Raw genomic sequence first — 25,438 nt, 5'->3', positions numbered from 1 at the left:
TTGCAGCTCTGGATCAGCTTCCTGAGATTGTGCAAGGGCCTGGTAGTCAAAAGGAACGGCGATTTCCTCGATGCGAGACAAGGCGTCAGCGACAACGTTGAGAGTTCCAGGTAAGTACCTTAGGTCCGTAGTAAATTGCGAGATAAAGTCAAGGTATCTGAATTGCCTTGGTGAACATTTATCTCGGTTGGTGGAGAAAGCGAAGGTAAGTGGTTTGTGGTCAGTATAAACTGTAAAGTCTCTGGCTTCGACCATATGCCTGAAGTACCTGATGGCCTCGTACACTGCTAGGAGTTCTCGGTCGTACGGGCTGTACTTCTTCTGTGGCTTGGTAAGTTTGTGTGAGTAGAATGCCAAAGGTTGCCAGGTGTTGTCAACGGATTGCTGAAGAACGGCGCCGAGAGAAGTGTCAGATGCGTCGGTGAAGATGGCGAGCTGAGCAGAAGGATCCGGGTGAGCCAAGAGTGTTGCTTTAGACAGTGATGATTTGCAGTCTTCAAAGGCTTGAAGCAGTTCTGAAGTCATGCTGACTGGGTGAGATCCTTTGATCTTCGGTCCTGACAAACAAGAGTGAAGCGGTGCCTGTACTTGGGCAGCGTTTGGTATGAACCGACGGTAGAAATTGATCATACCAAGGAATCTTCTGAGCTCCTTGACGGTTTTCGGAACGGCGTAGTCCTTGATGGCTTGCACTTTAGATTCCAAAGGCTTGGTTCCTGAAGCTGTCACACGGTAGCCCAGAAAGGTGACTTCCGGTTGACCAAACAAACACTTGGAGGTGTTGATCCATACGCCGTACTGCGTCAAACGCTCAAACAGCTGGCGAAGGTGGGCTTTATGCTGTTCCAGGGACGAGGAAAAAACCAAGATATCATCCAGGTAGCCGTAGCAGAAATCCAGGCCGAGCAAAACCTCATCAATGAACCTCTGAAAGGTCTGCGCTGCGTTCCTTAATCCGAACGTCATAAACGGGAACTCGAACAATCCGAACGGTGTAATTATCGCAGTCTTGGGGATGTCTTCAGGGTTAACAGCTATCTGGTTGTATGCCTTGACCAGGTCAATGGTTGAAAAGATGGTGCAACCTGAGAGTTGGTAGGAGAAGTCGTGAATATGACGAATGGGGTAGCGATCAGGAATGGTTCTGGCGTTGAGGGCTCTGTAATCACCGCAAGGTCTCCAGGAGTCGTCCTTCTTCTTCACCAGGTGGAGAGCACTAGCCCATGGACTCTCTGATCGTCGAGCTATACCAGATGCTAGCATATCCTCAAACTCTTTCCTAGCGGCTTGCATACGCATAGGGTCAAGGCGGCGAGGCTTGCAGGATACTGGTGGTCCAGGTGTGGTCTTGATGAAGTGCAGAGTATTGTGCTTCGATGGAGAGTGTCTACCAGGTGGTCTGGTAAGCGCAGGGTACTCACGTAAGATGTCATCGAATTCAGTTTCACCTGTGACGATTTTGACAGAATCTATATTTTCCGACGACATATAGCGTACCGCGTCTACTGACGATTTGGTAAGATTATCAAGTAGACGATGGTTCTTGCAGTCAACAAGTAGGTCGTAAAAAGCTAGAAAATCGACTCCTATTATGGGTTTTGACACGTCGGCAATGGTGAATCTCCACGTAAATGCTCTACGTAATCCTAAGTTGACTGTTATAGTTGTCTGTCCGTAAGTATGGATGACGGTATTATTAGCAGCAACAAGGTCAAACTTGGATCGGTGGCATGGCGTCTTGATAGCTGATCGTGGGAAAACGCATAAATCCGAACCTGTGTCTACGAGGTATCTTATTTTGCTGTGAAGATCGGTTATAAAAAGACGGCCAGACGGTGAAGGGCAGTCGTTGGCCGCTATTTCCGACCGCCCGGGAAGTTTTCCGCGTTGTAGTTGCACGGCTGTCTGCATTTGCGCGCTTTTTCATTAAAGTTATAGTGGTAGAAGCAGTGCGGGTGATTAGGCGGCGGCTGGGGCATCCTCGAACGGGAGCGGCTGCTGTACCTTCTTGACGACGATGCCGAGCGTGAGCGAGAGTGTGTGCGTCCTCTTCGGTAGTTACTCGTCAACAAAGCAACTTGCCTGGTAAGTTCACTGACTTGCTGCATCAAGGCATCAGAAGGCGAGGCAGACGCGAAGGAAACTTGTGGTACTGGTGCGTAGTTGACAGCGGAGCCTGAGGTAGTTGCCACATGGGGAGTCTGGGGAGCAAGCTCAAACACCCTATCGGCTAAATCCGCAAGTTTCTCTAGAGGTTGGTCCGACTGCGACGCAAGTATAGTTTGGACATTATGCGGCAAACGGTCGATCCATATTGTCTTGAGCAGATCGGACGTCGCAGCGGTACCGGCTAAGTTTTGTAAATGCCGTAGAAATTGCGACGGGCTGCGGTCGCCAAGCTCTTCATGAACGAGAAGTTGCCGGGTACGTTTTTCCTGAGACGCCGAGAGGCGTTTAATTAATTCAGTTTTAATTTTTATGTACTTATCGGCAGCGGGAGGGTTAGTTATAATATCCTTTACTTCGAGTGCATAACGCGCCTCTAGCTGGCCGGCGACGTAATAGAATTTCGTTTCGTCAACCGTTATTTTCGATAGTTGAAATTGCGCCTCTATCTGCGCGAACCAAAGCGCCGGCTCGTCCGCGTTGAACGGCGGCACGCGGACACCAACACGACATACCTGCCCATCGGCTGTGGAGGCATCAGCGAAGTCTTCGTGTAAATTTTCTCGCGACATTTTAGTTCTTTTTCAGTCGGCGGTCACCACTGTGGTAAAAGGTTGTCGTGTCGGTAGAAAAGATGCAATGCACTATTTACAATTTATTTACAATTAGATATATGTACAAGCAATAAAATATTTAACACAAATTTGTATGAGGTTTTTCTCTTGCTAGGCGATCGGACAGCTCTGTTGATTTTCGGTTGCCGCACAACCGTCTGCTGCATCGCGCAGGCGCGCGGACTTAGGTAGTGGCGGTCGAGCAGGCCGCCACATAATAATAGGTATGTCCATTTCTTTGGTCCACGCTGCAGCCTAAACGCCGCGACAGGTTTTAGAATAGGACGGATCGATCGCTTCCCATGGGCGCCGTAAAGGGCGACTAAGGAACCTGATGCGAGAGTGTAATGAACAGCAGCGCTCTCTACTACCAACATTGAACACCGGACTATAGCATTTTAGAGTGGAAGGCAAGGGAAATTCACCACAATTTTCCCATAAAAGTCATCATGACGGTTCGTAATCTTTCCACAACTGATGATCACGACCTCTCTGTCAAGAGTGTAGCGGTATCGAAGATTAGGTATAATTAGTAGCTACTGAAAAATGAACATGAAGCTAAAAACTTTCTCCTATTCAAATATTATTCGTCATATCATCGCATCGATTTTTTTACGGAAAATTTGGCCCCGCCCAAGAACAGTCTACAGAATCGTTACCTATTATTATCTGGCCAAAATGTATCACGCAGGGCTGTGACTGACATACTGAAAGATTCATACCTACCTATTCATACATACTAATACCTATGATTTTTTTCCAGTCGACAGCTCGAATCTAGAACGTTAGCACCTAATTCAGATGTTTGCTGAAATAAATACATAAAAATCGCAAGGTGAATCGACCGCTAAAGTTTAAATTTTTCTGTCATTGCAATGCAGCATGCAAAGATTAGCATCTCGTGTGCTTCTTCGACCTCTACGTTGAATATATTTATCATAGCGGTATTGGCTGTGGCTACGCCCGACTCAGCCACTCAGGCAGTCTCACGTAGTCACTGTCGTCAATATAAACTAGGTTAGGTGGTTAGGTAGATAAGTGAGGTACCCATATAGGTAGGTACCAACTTAAGTTTATTTCTAATCCCGGTAACTAAAATGCCATTAATATTTTTCCCGTTTTGTAAAAATTTGGACTAGGTATTACTCATTAGTCTACTTTTAATTTCTTCTGCTTTTTTCCCAGTTTTGCGACACATACGGTTGTGGGTTGTCTCTTCGTTTATGTTGGTGCTACTTATGTCGTTTTATGGTCTTTATCCAGATTGGTGGTGGCACGTCCTCTCTTTTTCATCTGGATATACACACTTTTAGGATTCCGTAGCCATGATGGCAACAAATAAAACCCTTTCGCCGAATCTGTCTGTGTCCGTCCGTCCGTAGTTTAGCTTAGAGACTATTAGTGCTAGAAAGTTGTAATTTTGTAGTCTCATAAAAGCAGTGTAGATAAAGAAAAGCGAAACCATACCGGGACCTACAAGAGAAATAATAAGCATAGGATAAAATAATACTCAATACGTACTATGAAACTACTCAGGTGTGTAAAAAAAAAACCCAGAAAACTAGACCATACTGCAGTCACGATACTGCAATAAAAAAGATTACACTTTCAAGTACCTATCGTCACGAAAAAGTGGTTATTTTGTTTCCGTTGATAATAAGTATTTAGCTTTTATGACTACAAAGCAAAAAAGCTGAGATAATAAATAAAATACGCGAAGGTTTCCTCGAATTATATATACTTAAATTATAATTAAAAAACACGGTTTAATGATAACTTTCTAACAGTTTCATCGTCAGACCAAAGAAACTACCTTTGGGTAAAAAAACGCCCTAGAACCATCTAACGAGACCTAACATTTCTAGGTTACGGCGTTCCGTCTTGGAGTTCCATAGTGTCTGCCTGAATGCCCCATCATCAGACCCTGGACACCATCCTAGGTCAAAATACACCCTACGAATATTCTACAATCCCAAACATGGCTAGGTTCCTTCCATAGATCTAAGCTGTTTTGGAGTTCCAATGTCTAACTTCCGACCCCATCATCAGATAAGCTCTATGGTACTACCATATTACTGTATTGTCATCAGAACTATGCTTAATTGCCTAATTTCGTACCTATAAATAAAACAGTAAGAACTGGGTGAAAATCAAGTTGAAAGATTCCGATACATAGACACTATGTATGTATCATAATTACGCAAACCATTAAGACTCTACATGTAATACATACAGAACGCGTGACTTGGTTTCTCTACCGTGACCATGGCTAAGGGTCTTTGCTGGGGATGCACTTAGCGACAAAGCTCGCTGTAATTCCTCCCTCTGCAGGGCTACTACGAAACTCGAAGTTCGTGTCGTGCGGTCCCTCTGACACTTATACAATTTAATACGAGAGCGAGAGGGACGGTACGATACGAACTTCTAGTTTGGTAGTAGCCCTGCTGAGTTGTTAGTCAGTTCGGGTATGCACGTACTCCCCGCTTTGCCACCTGTAGTACTCAAAGAGAGTGAGAAAAGAATGCATCCTCCTATCAAAAACAATCATGGATACCATGTTTAACACTACGAATCAAAAACAAGTCTTTATTCGTAGTTAAACAGCACCAGAGTAGTTACGTCAGTATAGGTTTAGTTAGATTATGCTCTTAACTGTTTAACTCGTTTAAAGATTGAACCAGCCAACCCGTCTTTGATCGGGGTAGAGCTAGGTTGTCTTTTGGCGCCCTTTGATCAATTTCTATCCGTTCTTCATTCAGTGCAGCGTGCCTCTCAAAAACCGGCGACAACACTAGATTTTGGCGCCTAGAGGTGCCCATCCACTGTCTCGTATTTGCTCTATGTGTACTAGCGTTTAGATTAGAGCATTATTGCCAAACCTAGGGTGAATACCCCCAAAAAGGTGAAACCGTATTTTGTGTGGGTAATGAATTTGATGCCATCGGACTAAGGGTAGGTACAAGCGCGCAGTAAAGCAGCAAATGACAATTTTCCTATTTTAGGGAGTAAATAAAAAATTGGAATCGCTGCTAAACGACTTTTGACGACCAGAGACCTAGTGGTTAGAGAACCTGACTACGAAGCTTGAGGTCCCGGGTTCGATTCCCGTGTCCCGGGTTCGAGTCCCGGGGCAGATATTTGTATGAAAAATACGAATGTTGGTTCTCGACTCTTGGGTTTTTAACATGTATTTAAGTATGCATCTATCTATATAATTATAGTGTATTTATCCGTTGCTTAGTACCCATAACACAAGCTTTGCTAAGCTTACTTTGGGACTAGGTCAATTGTTGTGAATTGTCCCGTGATATTTATTTATTTATTTAAATAACATTAGAGCAGGTGGTAGGACCTTGTGCAAGGTCCGCCCGGATTGCTACCACCATCTCGCTCGCTAATCCTGCCGTGAAGCAGCAGTGCTTGCACTGTTGTGTTTCGGCGTGGAGAGTAAGACAGCCGGTGAAATTACTGGCACTTGAGGTATCCCATCTTAGGCCTCTAGGTTGGCAACGCATCTGCAATCCCCCTGGTGTTGCGAGTGTCTATGGGCAGTGGTGATCTCTTACCATCAGGAGACCCACCTGCTCGTTTGCCATCCAGTCGAATAAAAAAAAAAGACTAACTTGCTCTCGTTTCAATTAATCAGAATTAATTTGGGTAACTACATAATAATTTTACTCTATATCGTAGTTGGTCACTAATCTTTGTATTTAGCTAGAATACACAAAGCTTCTGATACTTTGCCGTGGCTTCGATTCGGGATTTGACCAAATTGCAATGGAAATTCCCATAAATTACATCGTGATATTTAATTGACATTGCATTAAAAACAACTGTGTCAAATTTCATGATTGTAGGCCCAGCGATTGTTTTCGAGTTTTTATTCCGATCCAGTGGGAAAATCGAGATAAAAAGTAGCCTCTGCTTACATACAAATATTCAAATCCTTCCATCCGTTTTAGCGTTTGAGTAACAAACACAGGCTTCCTTTCGATTTTTTTCAGGCAGGCTCGATGGTTCAGCCTTTCCAGTGGCTGAGACAAAGTATTTAAAAATCTTTTTGTCTTCCAATATGATTTCGGCGCTCCCTGAAAATTCTACTCGTTTTTCCCCCACCTTCAGATCCGGCCTTGTCGGCATATCTAACTTAACTGATGCATGTAAAGTCGAGTTCTTTAAGGTCTTTACACTTCTGAGTATTTTTTTTATCAAGAATATGTGTCACGACTATTGTTAACGACATAGAAGTGTGTTCAGATATTTTTGACTGAATTTGTGCTCAGAAGTATAAGAACTCGACTGTACTCCTGTTACATTTTTTACATCAGGTAACTAGAATACTTGTAGGTAAGCGCAGATTGAACTCGGTTAAATTATTCTTTTTCATAGTATCTACATAGTTAGTTTGGTTTTTCTTTGATCTGTAAGCGCTTCTGAAAGCTTCCTTGCTGTTGCCTTAGGATCATAGTAATAGATAATCTATTATTTATCTATTATTTCCCAGACAAATAAAGATATCAGAACTTTAACCACTATATTTACGTCCACACTTCATATATCTACCATTTGGTAGCACTTAGACATTAAACGAAAACGCAACATAGTTGCTAACTGCTTTCGTTGGTATATCACATCCGTTCATCAAAAATATGAGCCATACAGTACTAGATCTAATTTTGTGCCTACCTACATACTATATTTAAAGATCATATAATTCGTCATAAAAGTTTACGGCCTGGCATACCAAGTTCTGATGCTTATATATTTTAAAAATAACCGCCAGTTACTTCGGACGAATCGGTACGTTTACCTCTAATTGATGGCTTTTAAGTCCGAATTTTCTAGATTTTTCAGTTAAAAAAAAATCCTTGCTTTATCATCTTATCTAGTTTAATTTGTTAAGTACTCTTAATATAAATCGGTATAATTAATTTTATTTATTCTCTGCATCCTTTAAAAATTACTCTATTCTACAACTAAAAACAATACTTAGCCGGTTTAATCAAAAATTCATAGTCTCCTTAATTCTAACAAATAAAAAAAAAACTTACAAAAGTCCCGCGCAAAATCCTTCACACGCGTTCACGTCACGAACTCAGACGCTATTAATTTAAATACAAAAATATCGCATCGAATCATAAAAATGTGTATCGATAATTCCGGAGCGGACGCTGGCGCGCGAGCTGCGCGTCTACTCATTGACGCATTCGTACTAATTTCGTTGCAGCGATATTCCACGGTACTGTAAACACGGCGGCAGCACCACCCAATAAACGCTGACCTCCGGGACGCGTGGAGCCCAAACTGTTATCGTCTCGAATATCACTGAACGTGGGAGGTGTGATGGGTCAACCGAAACTGGCGGTTATAAACCATCCCACCGCGCTAAACTCTCCCACTCGTAGAACTTTACGCGGTTCGTGCTAGATCTTACATTGGTCTGACGGCGTTTTGTTTGAAATTGGTACGCCATAAGTTCTGTTTTGGGACGCCGTGAGTCAGAGATGAGGAAATGCGTGCAAGTTATAATTTGGAAGCGGCCGACATTGTTGAATGGGTTTATAAATCTGGTAAAAATCTTTATGGGCGGGAAGAATTTTCTATCTGAGCCCGGGAGGATTTATTGCGTCTTGCTGCTATTTATCATTGCATCAATTCGCGAAATAATTTTGAGAATCTTCGGGTAGTCAAAATAGATTTGGAGATTCTGACTAGAATTTAAGTGGGTTAGTTACTGTGCACAATGGAATGTTAGAATTTTGTAGACAGCATTTTTATCGACGGTTTTTTATAGTCTGTCACCATAAAAGAGCGCTGTGCTCAAAAATTACCCCCGACCATGTAGTAATATATATTTAAGCAGCTTGGCAGATAAGAATTTCCGATCAGACCTAGCACGTAATAATAATCTATACATTACTATCGCACTGGGGATCTGTAGGTAATCATCCAACCAATCATTTTATTTTCAATCATCGCAAATCAAAATCCCAAAATCATTTTATCAACTTTATTATTGAAAAAACTTACACCTATTTCTTCAGAGCTTCGCAGGCCTCCGCCATTTCCAGCCCTTCCATAATATAAAGCAAGTTCTCCACCGAAGCATCTTCGTCATCGTCAAACCAGAGTTGCAGCATGTTCTTAGCTCTCAGCACATCTGTTGCGTTCTCTGTTTCGAAGTACTGTATTTCGTCAGGTTTGTAGCCGAGTTTGGCGGCCAGTTTCTTCCAGTCTGTCAGTTTTGCTGAGACAGCGTCGAGCTGAGCGGGGGATATCATAGTGACGCGGGAGCGGGCTGCTTTGTCGTAGTCTTCGTCGAGGTTCGTAGAGTCAGGCACCTGGACAATATAGTTTGATGTAAGTCTTTGTCTAACATTTCATTACTACTAACACGGTGTTTTTTATCCTGTAGGTATAACTTGATCGACAAACAGGGTGTAAATTTGAGACCGGACAGCAAGGGCTGGGGCTAGGTGTTCAAAATATCTGAACATGACCGTATTGTCCATCCCGTGGTCATTCAGATACTTTTGAGCACCTCATCAGCTCCAATGTTCATAATAGACTGTAGTCACCAGGATTAATCTACCACAGCAGGAGCGTGCAAAAATATCTGACACATCCTACCGGCCATAAAAATTGAGTATCAGATATTTATGCACGGTTTATTGTGTTAGATAAATATTGGTGTTGGTGACTGGACCTCAATCGTTGATGCCATGCAAAAAAATTTATACGATACAATAGCAATCTAGAATTATTTCAGCTTGGAAGTTGGAAATTGGTCAATTTGGAATTTCGAAAATTTTATCACATTCATATTTAATTACACACTTAAAGATAACTAGCTTTTGCCCGCGACTTCGTCTGCGTAGATTTTATATTTACACAATACTCGATAGGAATGAAGTTAATGTCCCGCATTGGCCGTTTCTTGGAATTTTCGAAAAATCCCTTCAAACTACAGCTAAACAATCAACTGAAAAATCTGATCATGATCACCAAGTTTCACATCTAAATTGCTCAAGTATTAAGATTTTTATTCTTTGCTTACTTTTTTCCTACATCGAGTGATCTCAAAGATTGCGTACATGTCTTTGGATCGCAACCCAGCCTCGCGCTGGCTTGCCGTTTCAGCCGAAAGCGAAGCGGCCTGCCCGGCTAGAGCGGCACTGAGTCTCCCATCGCGGTCTTCCTCAGACTCCTGAGACCGTGCCGTGCCCCTGGTAGTCGATTCGTTTTTTTCGGGAAGGCATGGTAACGCCTGTAAAATGCGAGTCCCAAATCCGAAATCGTTGTAAATTTACTCCGCAAAAGAAAGAGAAAAATGATTTTTTTTTAAGTACTCACCTTCGTGACCATTATTAAGTGCTTAAAAGAGGAAATACGTATGAATATTGATGCGATATAATTCGTCATCATCAGCCGGAAGAGGTCCACTGATCGAAAAAGGCCTACCCCTTACAACGCCACAATAATAATACTCGTAATAAATCCATTTATTTCGGGCAACTTGGCCCATACAATAAATACCTTACAGACTAACGTACCTACATATAATCAATAATATTACAATACAAATAAATTATAAATTACAATGAACGACAACTCGCCACTTGCATCCACCGGTTTCCCGCAAGTCTCACAATGTCGTCATTCTACCTGGAGGGAGGCCTGCCAACGCTTCGTCTTCCGGTCGCCGCTCCTCGAGGACTTCTCCCCCAATGAATAATAATGAATATCTGTTCTTCGAGCGATGTGGCCTGCCAATTGCCACTTCAACTTGCATATCATTTTTCGAGCTATGTCAGTGACCCTAGTTCTTCGCCGAATTTTCGTATTCCGGATATAAATTAATTAGGAATAATTTATGTCATTTTTCTATTAATTAATTATACGCGTGTTGAATATGAGTGTTGATGTAACCACTACGTAACTATGTTAACTCGTTTGTTTCATAGTTCTCCATAAGATGGCACTGTGAAATGTGTTGCAATTCATTTTTTTGTTGTATCAATTACCTATTCAGTTAAATTTCTTGATATCCGTACACCCTCTTTTAAACTTAGTCAATTTGGCTAAATCAGCGCCATCTGTTAGTGTAACAGGGTACTCGATAGCGATACTTATACTCGTACGCGTGTTGATATGTGTGTTGATTTTACCATTACTTATACTTCTTTTTTTAGCATTAGAAAGAAGGCAAGCGATCTTGATGTGTCTTTATATTGAAAAAAAACTTTTGCAAATAAGTCACAACAAATAGTAACAATTAGCAAGGATATAATGATCATTTACATGCTTTTGGTATCATAAAAGTAATAGCAACTGTTTTTCAAAACGTTTTTCAATAAAAAGAATCGTCAAGATTGTTTACCCTTTTTCTAATGCTAAAAAACTAAGTACTATGTAAGTAAACTCTTTTTTATTAGTTTACTCCATTATTTACTGTTTACCCAGTTCTCCAAAAGATGGCATTGCAATGTGTGGGCAATTACTTTATTGTCGTTTAATTTTAGTCGTATTAGTAAATCAATTAAATTATTCAATTAAATTTGTTGATATCCGTACTCCCTCTTTTAAACTTAGAGTTAATTTGGCAAAATCCTTCCTCAGTGGCTTACTCGAGTCACAACGTTATTAATTTCAGCGCCATCTGTTAGTTCATCAGGGTACTTGATAGTCATAGCACGTATTTGAAAACTTGAAGGTGGAAACTTAACTCAATCGAATCGAATGTAGTAGCTACCTCCACTTTTAAGGGTTGAATTTTTATACCCTAAGGGTCGAATTTTTGTAGCCTATAACCTGGCCGGGGATTTTCTCGTCAGATTAGTAAAGCTTGCATAAAAATCCGTTCAGCCGTTCTCACGTGATGCGCGGTCAAATAAACGACAAACAGATAAACAGACAAACAGACAAAAATTCTAAAAACTGTTGGAACGTGTTCTGTTATCGATTCTAAGTATCCCCAGACAACTTTTTTTCGAATATCTTCCATGTACAGACTTTCGACCCTCTTCAGCTTTATTATATGTATAGATAAAAGCATGTTAAACAGGGAAAGGATTAATAACATTCTTCCTTGCCAAAGATCCTTGTTATCCGGAATAATAAAAGGGGTGTAAAAAAAAGATAGTGTTGCTTGAGTGCCGCTGCCATATCACCTTAGATTGTTGAATAAAAGCCCAAATTGACTACTACACAATACTATTATAACGTGTTACAAACCTGCTCCATATCATTATGGTCCTCTTCCTTGATAAGGTCAGCTTCCATTTGCTCCTCAGTTATCTCTTCTTCGGCAGCCTCCTGTATAGCGACAGAATATTTGTTATTTTTTTAATTTATTAAAAGCATTGGTAACACGGTCATCAGCTTAAACCGATTTTTAACCCCTGACGCAAAAAGAGGGATGTTATAAGTATAACCGCTATGTGTGTCTGTCTGTCTGTGTGTCTCTCTGTGGCACCGTAGCTCTTAAACGGGGAGACCGATTTGAATGCGGTTTTTTTTTATTTGAAATCAGGTTTTCTTACATCAAAATAAACTGGTGGCCAAGTGGTTAGAGAACCTGACTATGAAGCTTGAGGTCCCATTTGTATGAATAATACGAATGTTTATTCTCGGGTCTTGGATGTTTAATATGTATTTAAGTATGTATTTATCTATATAAGTATGTTTATCCGTTGCCTAGTATCCATAGTACAAGCTTTGCTTAGTTTGGGACTAGGTCAATTGGTGTCAAGTGTCCCATGATATTTATTTATTTATTTAAATAATAAGCAAATCTTTGTTATAAAGTTGGTCACTTTGCAGCAAGCAGACATGAATATCTAATCACAATATCTTTCTATACCTGTTTAATATTTTTATCGGTGTTGGTAGCGGTAGAATCTCCGTTGGTGTTGTGAGCTTCCGCAAGTGACGCCACTTCACGCGTGACGCGTTTCACCTAAAATAAGTAAGAAATGTAGGTAAAAACAGTGACATATACCAATAAATTGTGTTCTTCATATTTATATCGCTGGATAAATTTATTATGATGATGGTAATTTTAGATTTTTATCATGTCGTCGAAGTAGTAGGACAGACGGACGGTCCATTAGCGAGATTTTACACACATCGTGAAAAATCAAAACAGTACTCAGTAAGTGGCTTCACAAAGGGTTTTTATATTTTCCTTTTTTTTTAAGAAAGGTGGTATGTGGAACTGTAACAAGGCACAGCACACGTCAATCCGAAATACTCAGCGTCTTCACATCACTCGTTCACCCTTAACATGGAACTCTACAGAGATCGTGGCTGTATGTTAGTATCCTACCATGTCGTCAACATAGACGGCGGATGGGCGTGTTGGTGTGTATCAAGAAGTGTGAGAAGCGCCGCGCGAGTAGACGCAACGCGCGCTTTCCCCAACTACCCGACGGTTTCGCGCCGCTGGTTCAACCTACAGAAAGTATAGCTGTTGTCAGTGACATACCATGTCGTCAAGATAATCGGGCAGCCGGCCGATGGGCGTGTTGGTGTGTATGAAGAAGTGCGGCGAGCGTCGCGCAAGCAGACGCAACGCGCGCCACCCCCAACTGCCCGAGGCTGTGCGCCGCGCGGCGCCCTCGCGCCCATCGTTCGCCGTCAGCATATAAGTTTCTGGCGGCAATAGAATCAGCTACAGAAATATAGACAACTTCACAACTGTTCGCTTTGCGCTTTTCAATCTTCAATTTTATTTCTGTTTTATAAACCTGTGTGCTTCTGTGAATGTGATGCTTGCTACTTGTTATAAATAAATTGATCTATTTTACTTACGCAAAGACGGCATGAAGTCTCTTTCTTTAGTGCGACAGGCTGTGAGGTTGTCGGGGCACAAATTCCATAGCTTTGTTAAATCGTTACTGAAAATAAAGTTTGCATGCATTAAAAAAACATAACTTTTGTTGAAATGTTAAAAAAGTATGTTTTGTTGTTATGATATGTGTTATGTTTTGTTATGTTAGCTGTTCGTAATATTTGCATCCAATTGTTTTTTTTTTATCTAGGCAAAACCAAATAACATCTACCTAATTCTAGTTCAGAGCATAATACTGCACTGTTAAGGCAATAGGCGGTATCTAAAAATAGTAGATTGATAACCAAGGGTGGAAAGTGACCCATTTCACCTGAGATATTTCTGGCGCTCGAACGAAGTGAGAGCGCCAATAGTTCGAGGGGAAATGGGTAATTTCACCCGAGTTAGACACACTACTTTTCATTTCGACTGTGAGGAAAGTAAAATAGTACAAAAAAATGAGAATATCATTAAATTGAATTTCAGTATTCAGTAAATTGAATTTACTTATACCCAACCTCCAACGGTACCTTTTCGACCTGGCCACTTGCCTCGGCCGAGTATAAAAAAAAATCGAATTGGTCACGACCAAGGAGTTTATATACCTACAAAACTGGAGGTTGAACACCAAACGAAGAAGGTTGACCTTTACTACTTATTTATATATTATATCTTTTTCTTTTACATTTCACGAATGACATCCATCTCTTTCTTAACCTAACTAAAGAAAGAGATGGAATATGTTCGTGACGTAATAAAGATCAAATTTCTTGTTTTGTATATAAGTTCTTGGTCACGACGACGTGCATCTAGATGGCCATGCCGAAACGTGAAAAAAAAGTGTCATTGACGTATAACTCAACTATCTTCGACACCATGGCTAATCGAAAAATTAAAAAAAAAATTACTTTCCACCCTAGAGATGAAAACGCAATTTTCCACCCGACTGTCTACCCATGAAAATTAAACTTTACGAACAGGAGAGATGAAAAAGAAATATTGTTTCCATTATCCATTCTATGCCATGCAGAATGTCTTAAGCTATATGATGGGTAGGTAATATAAATAAACCAGTGTTCTTTTTTTTTTTTTCAGATACCGCCTATTGAACCTTTAAATTGGCATTGGGCACCAAAATGCACATGATTCAAGACTTATTTTTTTGTTTTGAGTTTGAGGTTTGAATCATGATCATGAATGTATTTCAATTTTGACAATTTATGGGTTAGGAGGTTATTACTAGGTACTCACTTCCCCATATAGCACTTCTGTTGTCCCTCATATTCCTTAATGATGTCTCCAACAGGTCTGCGACGGACTTTCAGCTTGCGTAAATCGTCCGAAGACTCCGTCTGCACAGGTGGCTTGGGTTTTTGGAATTCTGCACAAGAATATAATAAAAAATATAATTAAAGATTGACCATCACAGTAAATGTACTAAAATATTGTTATATCTCATCAAGTCATCAGCATTCGCTTTTCTAGCCAGAGAATCTGGTTCTAAGCCGAGGCGTGTTTGATGGTTTTGTTTCAGAGATTCCCTATGAGGCTGACATAGTCACCTGAGTGTACTTAAGCCTCGTCAAAAATATAACATAAAAAAAAAAAATGGCTATAATCGGTATTCACTGACTGATTTTAAAGTTGGAATAGGAATCATTACATTATAAGAGAACAACCTTGGTGAGAATAATTATGAATATTCGAAGGTACTAATGTGCCAAAGGAAACTTTCCAAAATTGCGGAATTTTTCATATAGGATAATTTCGGAAACTTCTCACAATTTTGTATGGGGATTGAAACTCCGTTTCTTAAATTTCCTATATTTCTTGTGAAAATTTCCAGAAACTTCCGAGAACTTTTCGAACTTTTTGGAAAAAATCTGCAACTTGCACATCTGTATAGTATTTATTAAACATTTTACTTGAAGACTTGTTTTTTTTCTTAAAGATAAACATACCAGGGCAGCCATCATTTTTCCATGTGTTCCAGTGCTCTTCCCGCTTCAGGATATGCTTCACACACTCTGCAAACTGTTTCCCACTGGGTGGAGTCTCTCCAAGCAGCCGGTATATCAGTGAAGTGGTTTCCTTTACCCATTCTGTCTGATCAGATTTCAGCTCCTGAGTTTCCCTGGAAAAGCAGGTGTAATAGTGAGAGTACATAATATAGACATACATAGCTCAAAGAATATGGATGTTGAAGTGGCAATGGGTAGGTCACTTCGCACAATGAACAGATAACCATTGGGAGCAGTGTGGGCTCTAGCTCTTGATCAAAGTAAAGCGAAAAGGCGCCATCAAATTTTTATTTTGCACCGTCTCTCTCACTCTCATATTAAATAATATAAGCGTCAGTGGGACGGTACGATACGAACTTCGATTTTCGAGTTTCGTCGTAGCCCAGCAGGGCCAGAGCTAATTGGGGAAGAACAGTTCTCAACCACTGTAATGTTGCCGAAACGTCGAGGTAAATATTACTCGTGTGTTAGCGTGATAAGTCCTGTGGGTGGTATTTTGACTAACAGTTCTCAAGGCATTGCCAGGCTTCCTAATAGGTGGGCTGATGGGTATTCTTTTGGTTCACTATCAAATGTTTAATCAAATCATTTCAGAGACAATGTTTCACATTTTCATTTTATAACCAATTACATAATTGCACTGAACAGTTGATATAACTGCAGAAACTATGCAATTTCAAGGATTAAAACTATACCATATCCTTCCCAAAGTCTGAAACTATAAGCATCACTTCAGCAGTTTAATTGTGAATGTGCGACAGGCAGACAGAGTTACTTTCGCATTTCGCGGGTATTGGATGTTAAACATGTATATATAAGTATGTTTATTCGTTGCCTAGTATCCACAGTACAAGCTTTGCTTAGTTTGGGAGGTCAATGGTGTCAAGTGTCCCATGATATTTAATTTTTAATTTTGATTTATAATATTAGTGAAGGATAAAGATAAAAACAATACTTACATCTTAAACTTAACAGTAGATGATAAATATTGGAATAGTATCAAGAACTGTATGAGTACACATCTCCTAAAGTTAGAATCTGAGAGTTGTAATTCTAGAAGTTTCTGATTGGTCAAGAACTTGGCGAAATAGTGCTGTTCCTTGTTCAGACCTTGCATGTTGTCATCCCCATGCACGACCTTCAGGCGATTTAGTTTGGATTTTTGGAGCTCAATAGCTTCCAGCTTGTATGATGAAAAAGCAGATAGAACACTACCGGAATGCTGAAATAACAATACAATACAATAAGTCTTTATTGGACACAAACAAACACAACAAATGATTATTTAAATAAATACTTTTGAATAAGTACTGGGTAGTTTCCTCAGGGCCGGATTTAGGGGAGGATGAGGTCTACACAAAAGAGGGGCCCCCACAATAGAACCTTAAGATTTTTTTTTCAAATTCCGAGTACACTGAAACAACTGTTTCTTTGATTATTTTTTTTGCTGTTTTTACCTTTACTGATTGATAGTAATTTGCACAAACATAATTATAATGTTAATTTTATTTGGAAAATAGTTTTCGGGGGGTCCCCACTCCCCTGTTGCCCTCACACACCTCTAAATCCGGACCTGTTCCGGACTGTTTCCTGGCAAAAAAAATATTCTATCCATCAGTTAGGTTATCAGAAAATATTTTTGACACATATTTTTGATTTTGTCAATCAAGATGAAGCGCGTCAAAGTTCGGTATACCTTGTATACCTACTTTTGGGTAGCATTGGATTAAGATAAGGCAATCAAAACTACTGACAACAATTGGCAATTCACAAGTATTTAGTCCTACAGCTTAACAGAACCTGACATACTGTACTGTGTGGGTACTGTGTTCACTCACAGGCATTTTTTATAAGAAAGCAGAAAAACTTTGCTTCTGATTATGAGTGTAGTGATATATGGTTATCAATGTGTTAATACTTTAAAATACTTACCGCAACAAAAGTTTTCCACTGTATTTTATTATAACAAGTGTTTGGGTTCCTGAAGAAGTCCTGCAAGCTCCAAAATCTACAATACAGGTTGTAGTCTATATTCAACTTGGTTTTCTCTTCCTCCACCATCATTTCCTCATCCAGAGAGTCTTTAAGATTATTTGAGTTGTCGCCTCCAAATTCTGTGACATTTTCTAGATTGAATTCTGATACAATGTTCAATCCAGAGCGTTCAGAGAATGGGAAGAATTTGGCCAAGAATAATAAGATTCTCCCACAAAACACAGTATTTTGTGAACGAGATAAACGACGTAGCAAGTCGTTGCACATTCTCAGTAAGTTGTTTTTGCAGGCGACAAAAAACAACTCCTCCTTCCAAATGTTTACCCCGTTTTCTACGTACGTGAACAATTTCTCACACTTGTTCAGTGTGAGTGCGTCAAATATGTCTCCGAGAAGCACTACCGGCATCGTAGGAGTCACCATTTGCCGTCTGCATGACTCTATACAGAAACATACGTAGTTCTCCAGAGTTTCTGCCTCCTCTGTAAGCAGTTCTAATAATTTGTCCCGAAATGCTTGATCCATGGCGGCTTTTCTATCTGAATCGTTAATGTTCTTTGAGAATGAGTCCAGCAAATCAATGTTATTGGTACTGAAAGCTTTTGAGAGTAAATCCTGAAAAAGATGTGAATTTTAGTATTATAATGGTAGATAAACAGTAGGATAAACATTGAAGAGGTTACCAAAATACTTGCTTTATATTTCGCCCGGAGAGCTTCGAATCCCATTTTGTCAGACATGCTGGATGTAGTATGTTAACTTCTAATGATTATATTAATATGATACAAGTATCTACATTTATAAAGAGCCTTTTATAGTAATTATATTTAGTAGTATACAATGCCCTTCAATCAAAAGTAGTTCAAAGACAATTATAGGGTCATAGTTATTGTACGACCTGGACAATGCTCGACCGATTTTGTACGACCTGGTCGTTCGATTCGATTAGATTCCGATTATAACGACTTACAATAACAGGTTGAGCATTAACAGGCCCAGCAAAAATTTGGACACCCTAATAATGCACGACCTAATATTGTACGATGTTATATCTCTAATCCAAAATGAGTTCTTATTATCAGGTCGTACAGTGATGGCTGAGCAGTATAGGGTCGAGCATTACTGGTCCCCAATTATAGTATATAAGACATTTTTACCTTCGAGTAAAAAGGTAAAGAGCTTAAATCCATACAAAACAGCTTCCGTAAGAATCGTGCGAAATTGCTTAACAATCATAGACTATGGCTATTTATTTATTCATATAGCAACATCTGCCTAACTGTCGACCGCGCCGTCATCACCAAATCTATCTAGTCTCTGGCTGTTGTCGGTCGAAATTGTTGTGTTAGGCCGCCCGTCGGCTTTTATAACGATTTGCCTGAGATTAATCTGTTTACGACACTAAATTAGTTTATTCGAAGAATGTAAAATGGCTATAAATTTGAATAAACATAGAGACTCCCTAGTGGCTGCTTGGAAGGACGTATTAGACGAGAAAACTGATACTGATTGGTGAGTAATAACAAGTAGTTTTACACAATAGCGACCTACTTGGTAATGAATTTAATAAACACGAAGCTGATTACAGTGTTCTGCTGAATCAATTAGAGTCGTGTCCACAACACACCCATGTTTGAATAGACAATGCCTGCAAGGATAATTAATTCTAATTAGAAAGAGTTCTAACGCCGACTTGAATCCTTTCACTACTCGTACCAACTCGAAAACTTGTAAGACAAAACGGCGATCGCTTGATAATGTTAGTGAGGAAACATTTATGTAAAAATTTTGCTGCTTCAGATGCATATCCAAGTTCATTAAGCTAGTTACATGAACTTACTTTGCTGATGAAAAATTACTGAAATCAGTTTAGTATTATGAGCAACTTCATACTCTGTCTCTCTTAATTTAAATGTATCCACTTTCTCTTAAATTTTAATTGAATGTATAGTATAATATAATATTACAGTTGAACAGTTTAGTATTACTTTACATATACAATACAATACACAAATAACCACAAAAATACATTTCAAAGATATATAATTGCATAAAATAGAAGTAATAGCAGCTCATTAAATTTGTGACTCCACTAGGAAACTTTTATAAGAAAATATAACAATTACATTGACTGATTAAATGATGTATAGTGGATCAAGAACAAATTGTCCAACTTTAGACAGGCTCGCTTTATTTCTTACGTAAATTGTATAAAAAATATATTTTTCACAGGGCGCTCTTCGGCTATGACGGTTTGACAAATGACCTAAAATTTGTAAGCAAAGGAGACGGAGGCCTAACAGAGCTAATTGACGAATTTAACAGTGGTAAAATACAATATGCATTCCTAAAACTAGATGTACCAGAGAACAGCATATCTAAGTATGTTCTTATCAACTGGCAGGTAAGATATCTGATAAAATTGTTTTGTAGTGAATGTTTTCTTAATGAGCAACAGTATTTTTGAATGGGGGCTTGGTGATAAACATTTCTGTTGTTTTATCTTTTCATTATTAGTTTCTGTACCCAAAGTAGCACCTTTTACATAAGGACTCCAATGTTCATCTGTATGGTTATATTTATACCCATGACAGAAAAAAGAGTGGTATATAATGTGTTTGGTTTAATAGAATGTTTGTATTAGTGTTGTAACGGAACTTCGCCTCCGCCGTTAAGTGATTTTCTACAAAGTAATTCATTATTTAGTCACAAGCACGATGACACTGAAAACAAGTGAGATTTGGCAGTTTTTTTTAAATTTTAGAGATTTTTGAGATGAATAAAGCATAAACTACTATTTTTCCACATCCACTTTCACCTCCGCATCCGCCTCCGCCTCCGCTAAGAAGGCCTCCGTTACAACCCTAGTTTGTATGTTGCATGTCACCATATTTCTCGAAAACTAGTGTTATATTGAATCATAATAGCAAAGGGAGGCACTAGTATTTTTCACAGTGTGTGTAAAGGTTGCTATAACAACAAATAATTAAAATAACCTAAATTAAAAACTAAGTGGGGTTGGGGTGGATTGTAAGGGCAAAGGTATAATAGTATGAAATCTTTCTATGGGAGTTCGAGTTTGACTCATATACTTGGCTGTTTTTTTTTTTTGGAAAGGGGAAGGTAAAAATACCAATTTGTATTTTGACAGTTGAAAGGCTGATTGATCTACACGCCTTTTTTGGGAAAAATTTGAAAGATAGCTCAAACAATAGAGAAAAATTTGCTGCACATGTATAATAACTCAGTATCTCAAAAAATTTTGTTTAGATCAATTAGCCTTTCAACTGCTAATTTCATCTAGAATTCACGCTCCAGCCTTAGAGTATGCATGAAATTATGGAAAACCAACACATGCCTTTATTTTATTTTCCCTATAACTATTAGCTTAACATATCCTGTTTTGTAGATAAGGAAAACATTATTTTATTTTATATTGAGTCAATAAAATATATTATTCTAGAAATGTAAATAAATTGATGGGTTACGTAGATTATCTGTGGCCCTACAATTGTTTGCATTTTAAGTATTGCTTTCCGAGTTACTAGTTATTGCAATATTCATACATTACTATCCGTAAAATAAATCCAAAGCTATTATGGACAGTTTCCATTGCAATAAAACCTCCCCCTCCCCCTCTCCTCCTTATCTAGTCTTTTTATTTAATTTCCTATTCATAACAATTTTTCGCAACTTCCCTTGAAAGATCTTAAAATACAGTTATGGTTAATAATTATGTGTAGGCATGTCCATCCACCATTTGAAGGTAAGTGGTACCATCAGCCAAGTAAGTGGTCTATCTAATATGTGGCTAAAGTCGAACATTCAAGTCGACAGACACGTCTATTGGCATTTGTTTTATGACATGCAAACGATTATAAACTTTAGGGTGGTAGACCATATATTTGGCTGATGGTACCTCTACATACAATGTGGTTAGCCGCTTGGTTTTAGCCTGCCGTTCCTCTTCAAAGTATCGCTCGAGAAAGAGACGGCGTGCTGAAACCGCGCGATTAGCGGCGCAGTGCGTACAGATTTGTTGAATAATGTTTTGCCATCGTATTATGTCGAATAAGCTTCAGTAAGCTAGTTGAGATAGCAAGATAAACACGAACATACGATGGCAAAACATTATTCAATACATCTGCACAGGGATGTTACGGAGTTCCGATTCCGTTTCCGTTACGTCGGAACTTCCGTTTGATATTGAACATCAGTTTCGGTTCCGGTTCCGTTAGTTTTGAAACGGAACTTAATCGGATGTCAATGCTTAGCGCGGCAACTGGACATGAGCGGCGTACATCAAAAACAAACAGAGGGCTAAACATGTAACGTTACTGACATTCGCTATCACAATCAAGTTACAGTTTTTGTAAGCGAAAACTGCCATTTGATTGTGATTGCGAGTGTCAGGAACGTTTCCCAATAGGCCCTCAGATTTACTAGACCTACCCTTAACATCTCGTCCATCTGTCACTCAGGCTCCGATTCTGGTTCCGGTTCCGATTCCGTTTCTGGTTCCGCTTTCGGTTCCGATAAAACCACATCCGTTACATCCCTGCTGCAAATAGCCTTAAGCTTGCCTGTCCTCAATATACATAGGATATATTAAAGAGTCCATATTAGGGTTTTAACGAAAATTTTAACTTACGTAAAGCTGAGTTTAGACTTGCAAAAAAAATCGTGCAAGTTGCATTACATTGCGAGGCCGTAAAGCCAACGAGTTTGTAGTGGTCAATCGAGCGCCGCAATGTAATGCAGCTTGCACGATTTTTCTTGCAAGTCTAAACTCGGCTTAAGAACCGCTTCGTACCCGCCTTCGTTAAATTTTTGCGATTCCGGGCTCCGGCACTTCACCTCCGCATCCGCCTCTGCTAAGAAAGCCTGCGTTACAACCTATACAGTAGCGTTTCTTAAACTCGCGTCGCGACCCAAATTGGGTTCGCGGGTGGTTTTGGAATGGGTTAATGGCTAAGTATTTCACACCAATTGACCTAGTCCCAAAGTAAGCTTAGCAAAGCTTGTGCTATGGGTACTAAGCAACGGATAAATATAATTATATAGATAGATACATACTTAAATACATATTAAACACCCAAGACCCGAGAACAAACATTCGTATTTTTCATACAAATATCTGCCCCGACACGGGAATCGAACCCGGGACCTCAAGCTTCGTAATTAGGTTCTCTAACCACTAGGCTAGGCCATTTGGTCGTCAAAATAGTATGTCACACCAACTTTGACAACTTTTAGCGCTCTCCCCCTCCTTGTCACACGTATTGCTTACCTTGTAATTTTCTCTCTGTATACATGTTTTCTGTATCGCTTACTATTTCTGGTGTACAATAAAGATTCATTGTATTGTATTGTTATTGTTATCCCTTCACCAAGTTGTCTTTATTTAACCAGGGCGAAGGAGCACCCACTGTTCGGAAAGGCACCTGCGCGAACCACATCAAGTATGTCGCCCAAATGTTCCCCGGCTTCCATCTCACCATGCACGCGAGAACGGAAGACGACCTTGACGAAACAGTCATCCTGGATAAACTGGCTAAAGCTGGCTCCGCTTTCAACTTTAAAGCCAGGACTGAGGAGCTACCGCCGAGTGGGCCAGTGGGGACAGCATACCAGAAGGTCAATCCAGGTAGGCTGGACACATGTTAGGTTAGGGCTGCAAGGTTCAGAGTTTAAAAAAAGAGTTAAGACTGTTGGAAAGACTAGTAATCCTTTTTAGGGTTCCATAACCAAAATGGCGGATTATTCACAGTAGTTCCTTTGGCAATACAGAGAAGGAGAATTGAGTATGAAAAGACAGGAACTAAAGGAACTACTGCGAGGCTGATACAAACGATAAATCTTATCACTTATTTACTGTTAGGTATTATGAAATTAAGCAGTGTTGACTATATAATAGATAACAGCGTTTTAATAGTCATTAGGTTGTATGGATAAAGAATTAATCCCCAAGCGATTGAACTTCGCTCACACTGGTACCCGAATACTTGCGTTTTCCCAGAGACAAGAATTTTTTGTCTGTCCCTAATTGAATAATAATAATAATCTTTATTTCAAGTAACATATGACTCATTGTGTTAGTAGACAGGCAAAGGAAATAAAAATACAATTAAAGGCTGTCCAAATACCACGCGCAAACAACGTTAAACTTTGACAGCATTAGACAGATAACATTTGAATTTAGTGTTTCCATAGGGGTGCACTATGATGGCATGTTTCGAAATTTCCACAAGATAAAGGAGCTGGTATTGTTTTATTTTCAAAATATCATAAATTTACAATATAAATAAAAATTCTAAAGACATTCATACATATTATGATATTTAATTTCCTCGACAAAACAGCTTATGCTTGTTTTTATTCACATGGACCATAACTAAAAACGAACACATGTAAACTGATGAGTGTAACTCCAGTTTACTGCAATTCATTCGAATGCTGACGTCCACATTTATCGCCGCCGTTGCTATTCCACACGGCCACCTGTGCAATAACGATGATAGAACAAGCAAAATTAAACAAAAACATTAAATAACACGACTACCAATGCCTGATTGAAATAACATGTTATGACGATATTTAATAGTTGATTGTTGAAAACTTACAACATCAAGATATAACAGAAGCCATATCGAATTTCTTAAAACGGTTCAATACCGTCACTACCAAAATAACACTGAGAAAATCAAATCTTCAAACAATAACGTAAACTGTCTGTAACAATGCGTCCACCAACGAAAATATGATACGGTGCTGTATAGTTTATATTTATTAATAACAATATTTGTCAACATTGTCCTTTTTGTTGAATTGTAAACATTCTCGGTGCGTCGGATGGCGGCACAGTGGTCCGTGTCTTCATAGGGAATGGTATCGTGTTTGAATTAGTGAGAAATGTCGGTCTTAGCACCCATCTTGGCTAACAAAGGTTCGGGGTTCATCCCGCCCAAAGATACGGAAGAAATTCTTAAAAGGAGAAAAACTTTGCGTAGAGGTTTGTCACCTTGATTTTGTTACTGTTTTATAATTGAACCAGGCGTTGCCAACGGAAGACCGAAGAGTACCTTGCTTCCACGGGACCACTGCGGTGTCGTCATGTTTATTGGCTTGGCTTTCATAATAGAATAGTAAATACCTAATCAATTATATTAAATGTCTGTCTTTGCTTTAAATCGAGATTTCCACCTTAAATTGGAATTAGTTATGCGAAATATTTGGAAGAAAATGGGAAAGGCCCAGTACGCGTAGGTACCACACGCTCCATAAATGTGAGCGATTGCTCTTACTTAACCGAAAACTAAGTACCCACGCTCGGAAATAACTCTTACTTAAAGTTTGACCCATTGAACGCCACGGTCGGCCACAGACGACAAAAACGTAATGCCGACATGGCGCCTATGGCACGATTTTCAGCTGTCGCGTTTTGCCGACCGTGGTGCTCAAAAGGTTAATTCGGTGTGGGACAAATAGGTACGTTATGCCGTGATGCGTTGACTTGAGAACCCTGAAGACCTAGTTTGAATTTTTAGCAGTTTGTTAACATATGTAAATGTAATGGTATAATCGGGCGGCAACGGCAACTCAAGTTTTTTTTCTCTTCACGTGTTCTTGTAAAACTCGAATATGAGGGCCCCTTCGACCTCTCTCTACAGTTCCATGGTCCATTTACATTACCATACCTCAGTTTACTGGTGCATTGATGTATCGTGCTAGTAATACCGTAATAAAGTAATATTTGTGTCCCGCTGCTGGGGAAGGGTGTCTTTATCGCAATTTCATTAAATAATTAAATA

The 25,438-nt window shown here is 39.5% G+C and overlaps 3 protein-coding genes across 3 annotated transcripts in view; 1 reads left to right on the top strand and 2 right to left on the bottom strand.

The window, feature by feature from the left end:
- Positions 1–1,842: 1,842 nt before the first annotated feature.
- Positions 1,843–2,994, bottom strand: LOC141430062 (uncharacterized). Its single transcript, XM_074090606.1, has one exon. It carries the CDS (start codon positions 2,736–2,738, stop codon positions 1,857–1,859), a length of 882 nt encoding a protein of 293 aa, XP_073946707.1. The 5' UTR covers positions 2,739–2,994; the 3' UTR covers positions 1,843–1,856.
- A 5,781-nt stretch (positions 2,995–8,775) lies between these two features.
- Positions 8,776–18,558, bottom strand: Hpr1 (THO complex 1-like protein Hpr1). The gene is made up of 10 exons (XM_074091477.1): positions 18,323–18,558; positions 17,565–18,242; positions 16,592–16,854; positions 15,573–15,745; positions 14,863–14,992; positions 13,593–13,678; positions 13,267–13,433; positions 12,643–12,738; positions 12,015–12,095; positions 8,776–9,121 (listed from the first exon to the last, which is right to left on the bottom strand). Exons 1-10 carry the CDS (start codon positions 18,365–18,367, stop codon positions 8,813–8,815), a joined length of 2,028 nt encoding a protein of 675 aa, XP_073947578.1. The 5' UTR covers positions 18,368–18,558; the 3' UTR covers positions 8,776–8,812.
- Positions 18,559–18,945: 387 nt separating this feature from the next.
- Positions 18,946–25,438, top strand: part of Abp1 (Actin binding protein 1) — an 18,024-nt gene continuing 11,531 nt past the window's right edge. Inside the window, exons 1-3 of the mRNA XM_074091476.1 lie at positions 18,946–19,139; positions 19,860–20,031; positions 23,040–23,274. Coding sequence (XP_073947577.1) covers positions 19,057–19,139; positions 19,860–20,031; positions 23,040–23,274 — 490 coding nt within the window. The 5' untranslated portion in view covers positions 18,946–19,056. The remainder of the gene's footprint in view (positions 19,140–19,859; positions 20,032–23,039; positions 23,275–25,438) is intronic.

Source organism: Choristoneura fumiferana, chromosome 8 (assembly GCF_025370935.1).
Source record: "Choristoneura fumiferana chromosome 8, NRCan_CFum_1, whole genome shotgun sequence".
Taxonomy (NCBI): domain Eukaryota; kingdom Metazoa; phylum Arthropoda; class Insecta; order Lepidoptera; family Tortricidae; genus Choristoneura; species Choristoneura fumiferana.
The sequence above is the reverse complement of the archived record's forward strand: the minus strand, read 5'-3'. Positions and strand labels throughout refer to the sequence as shown.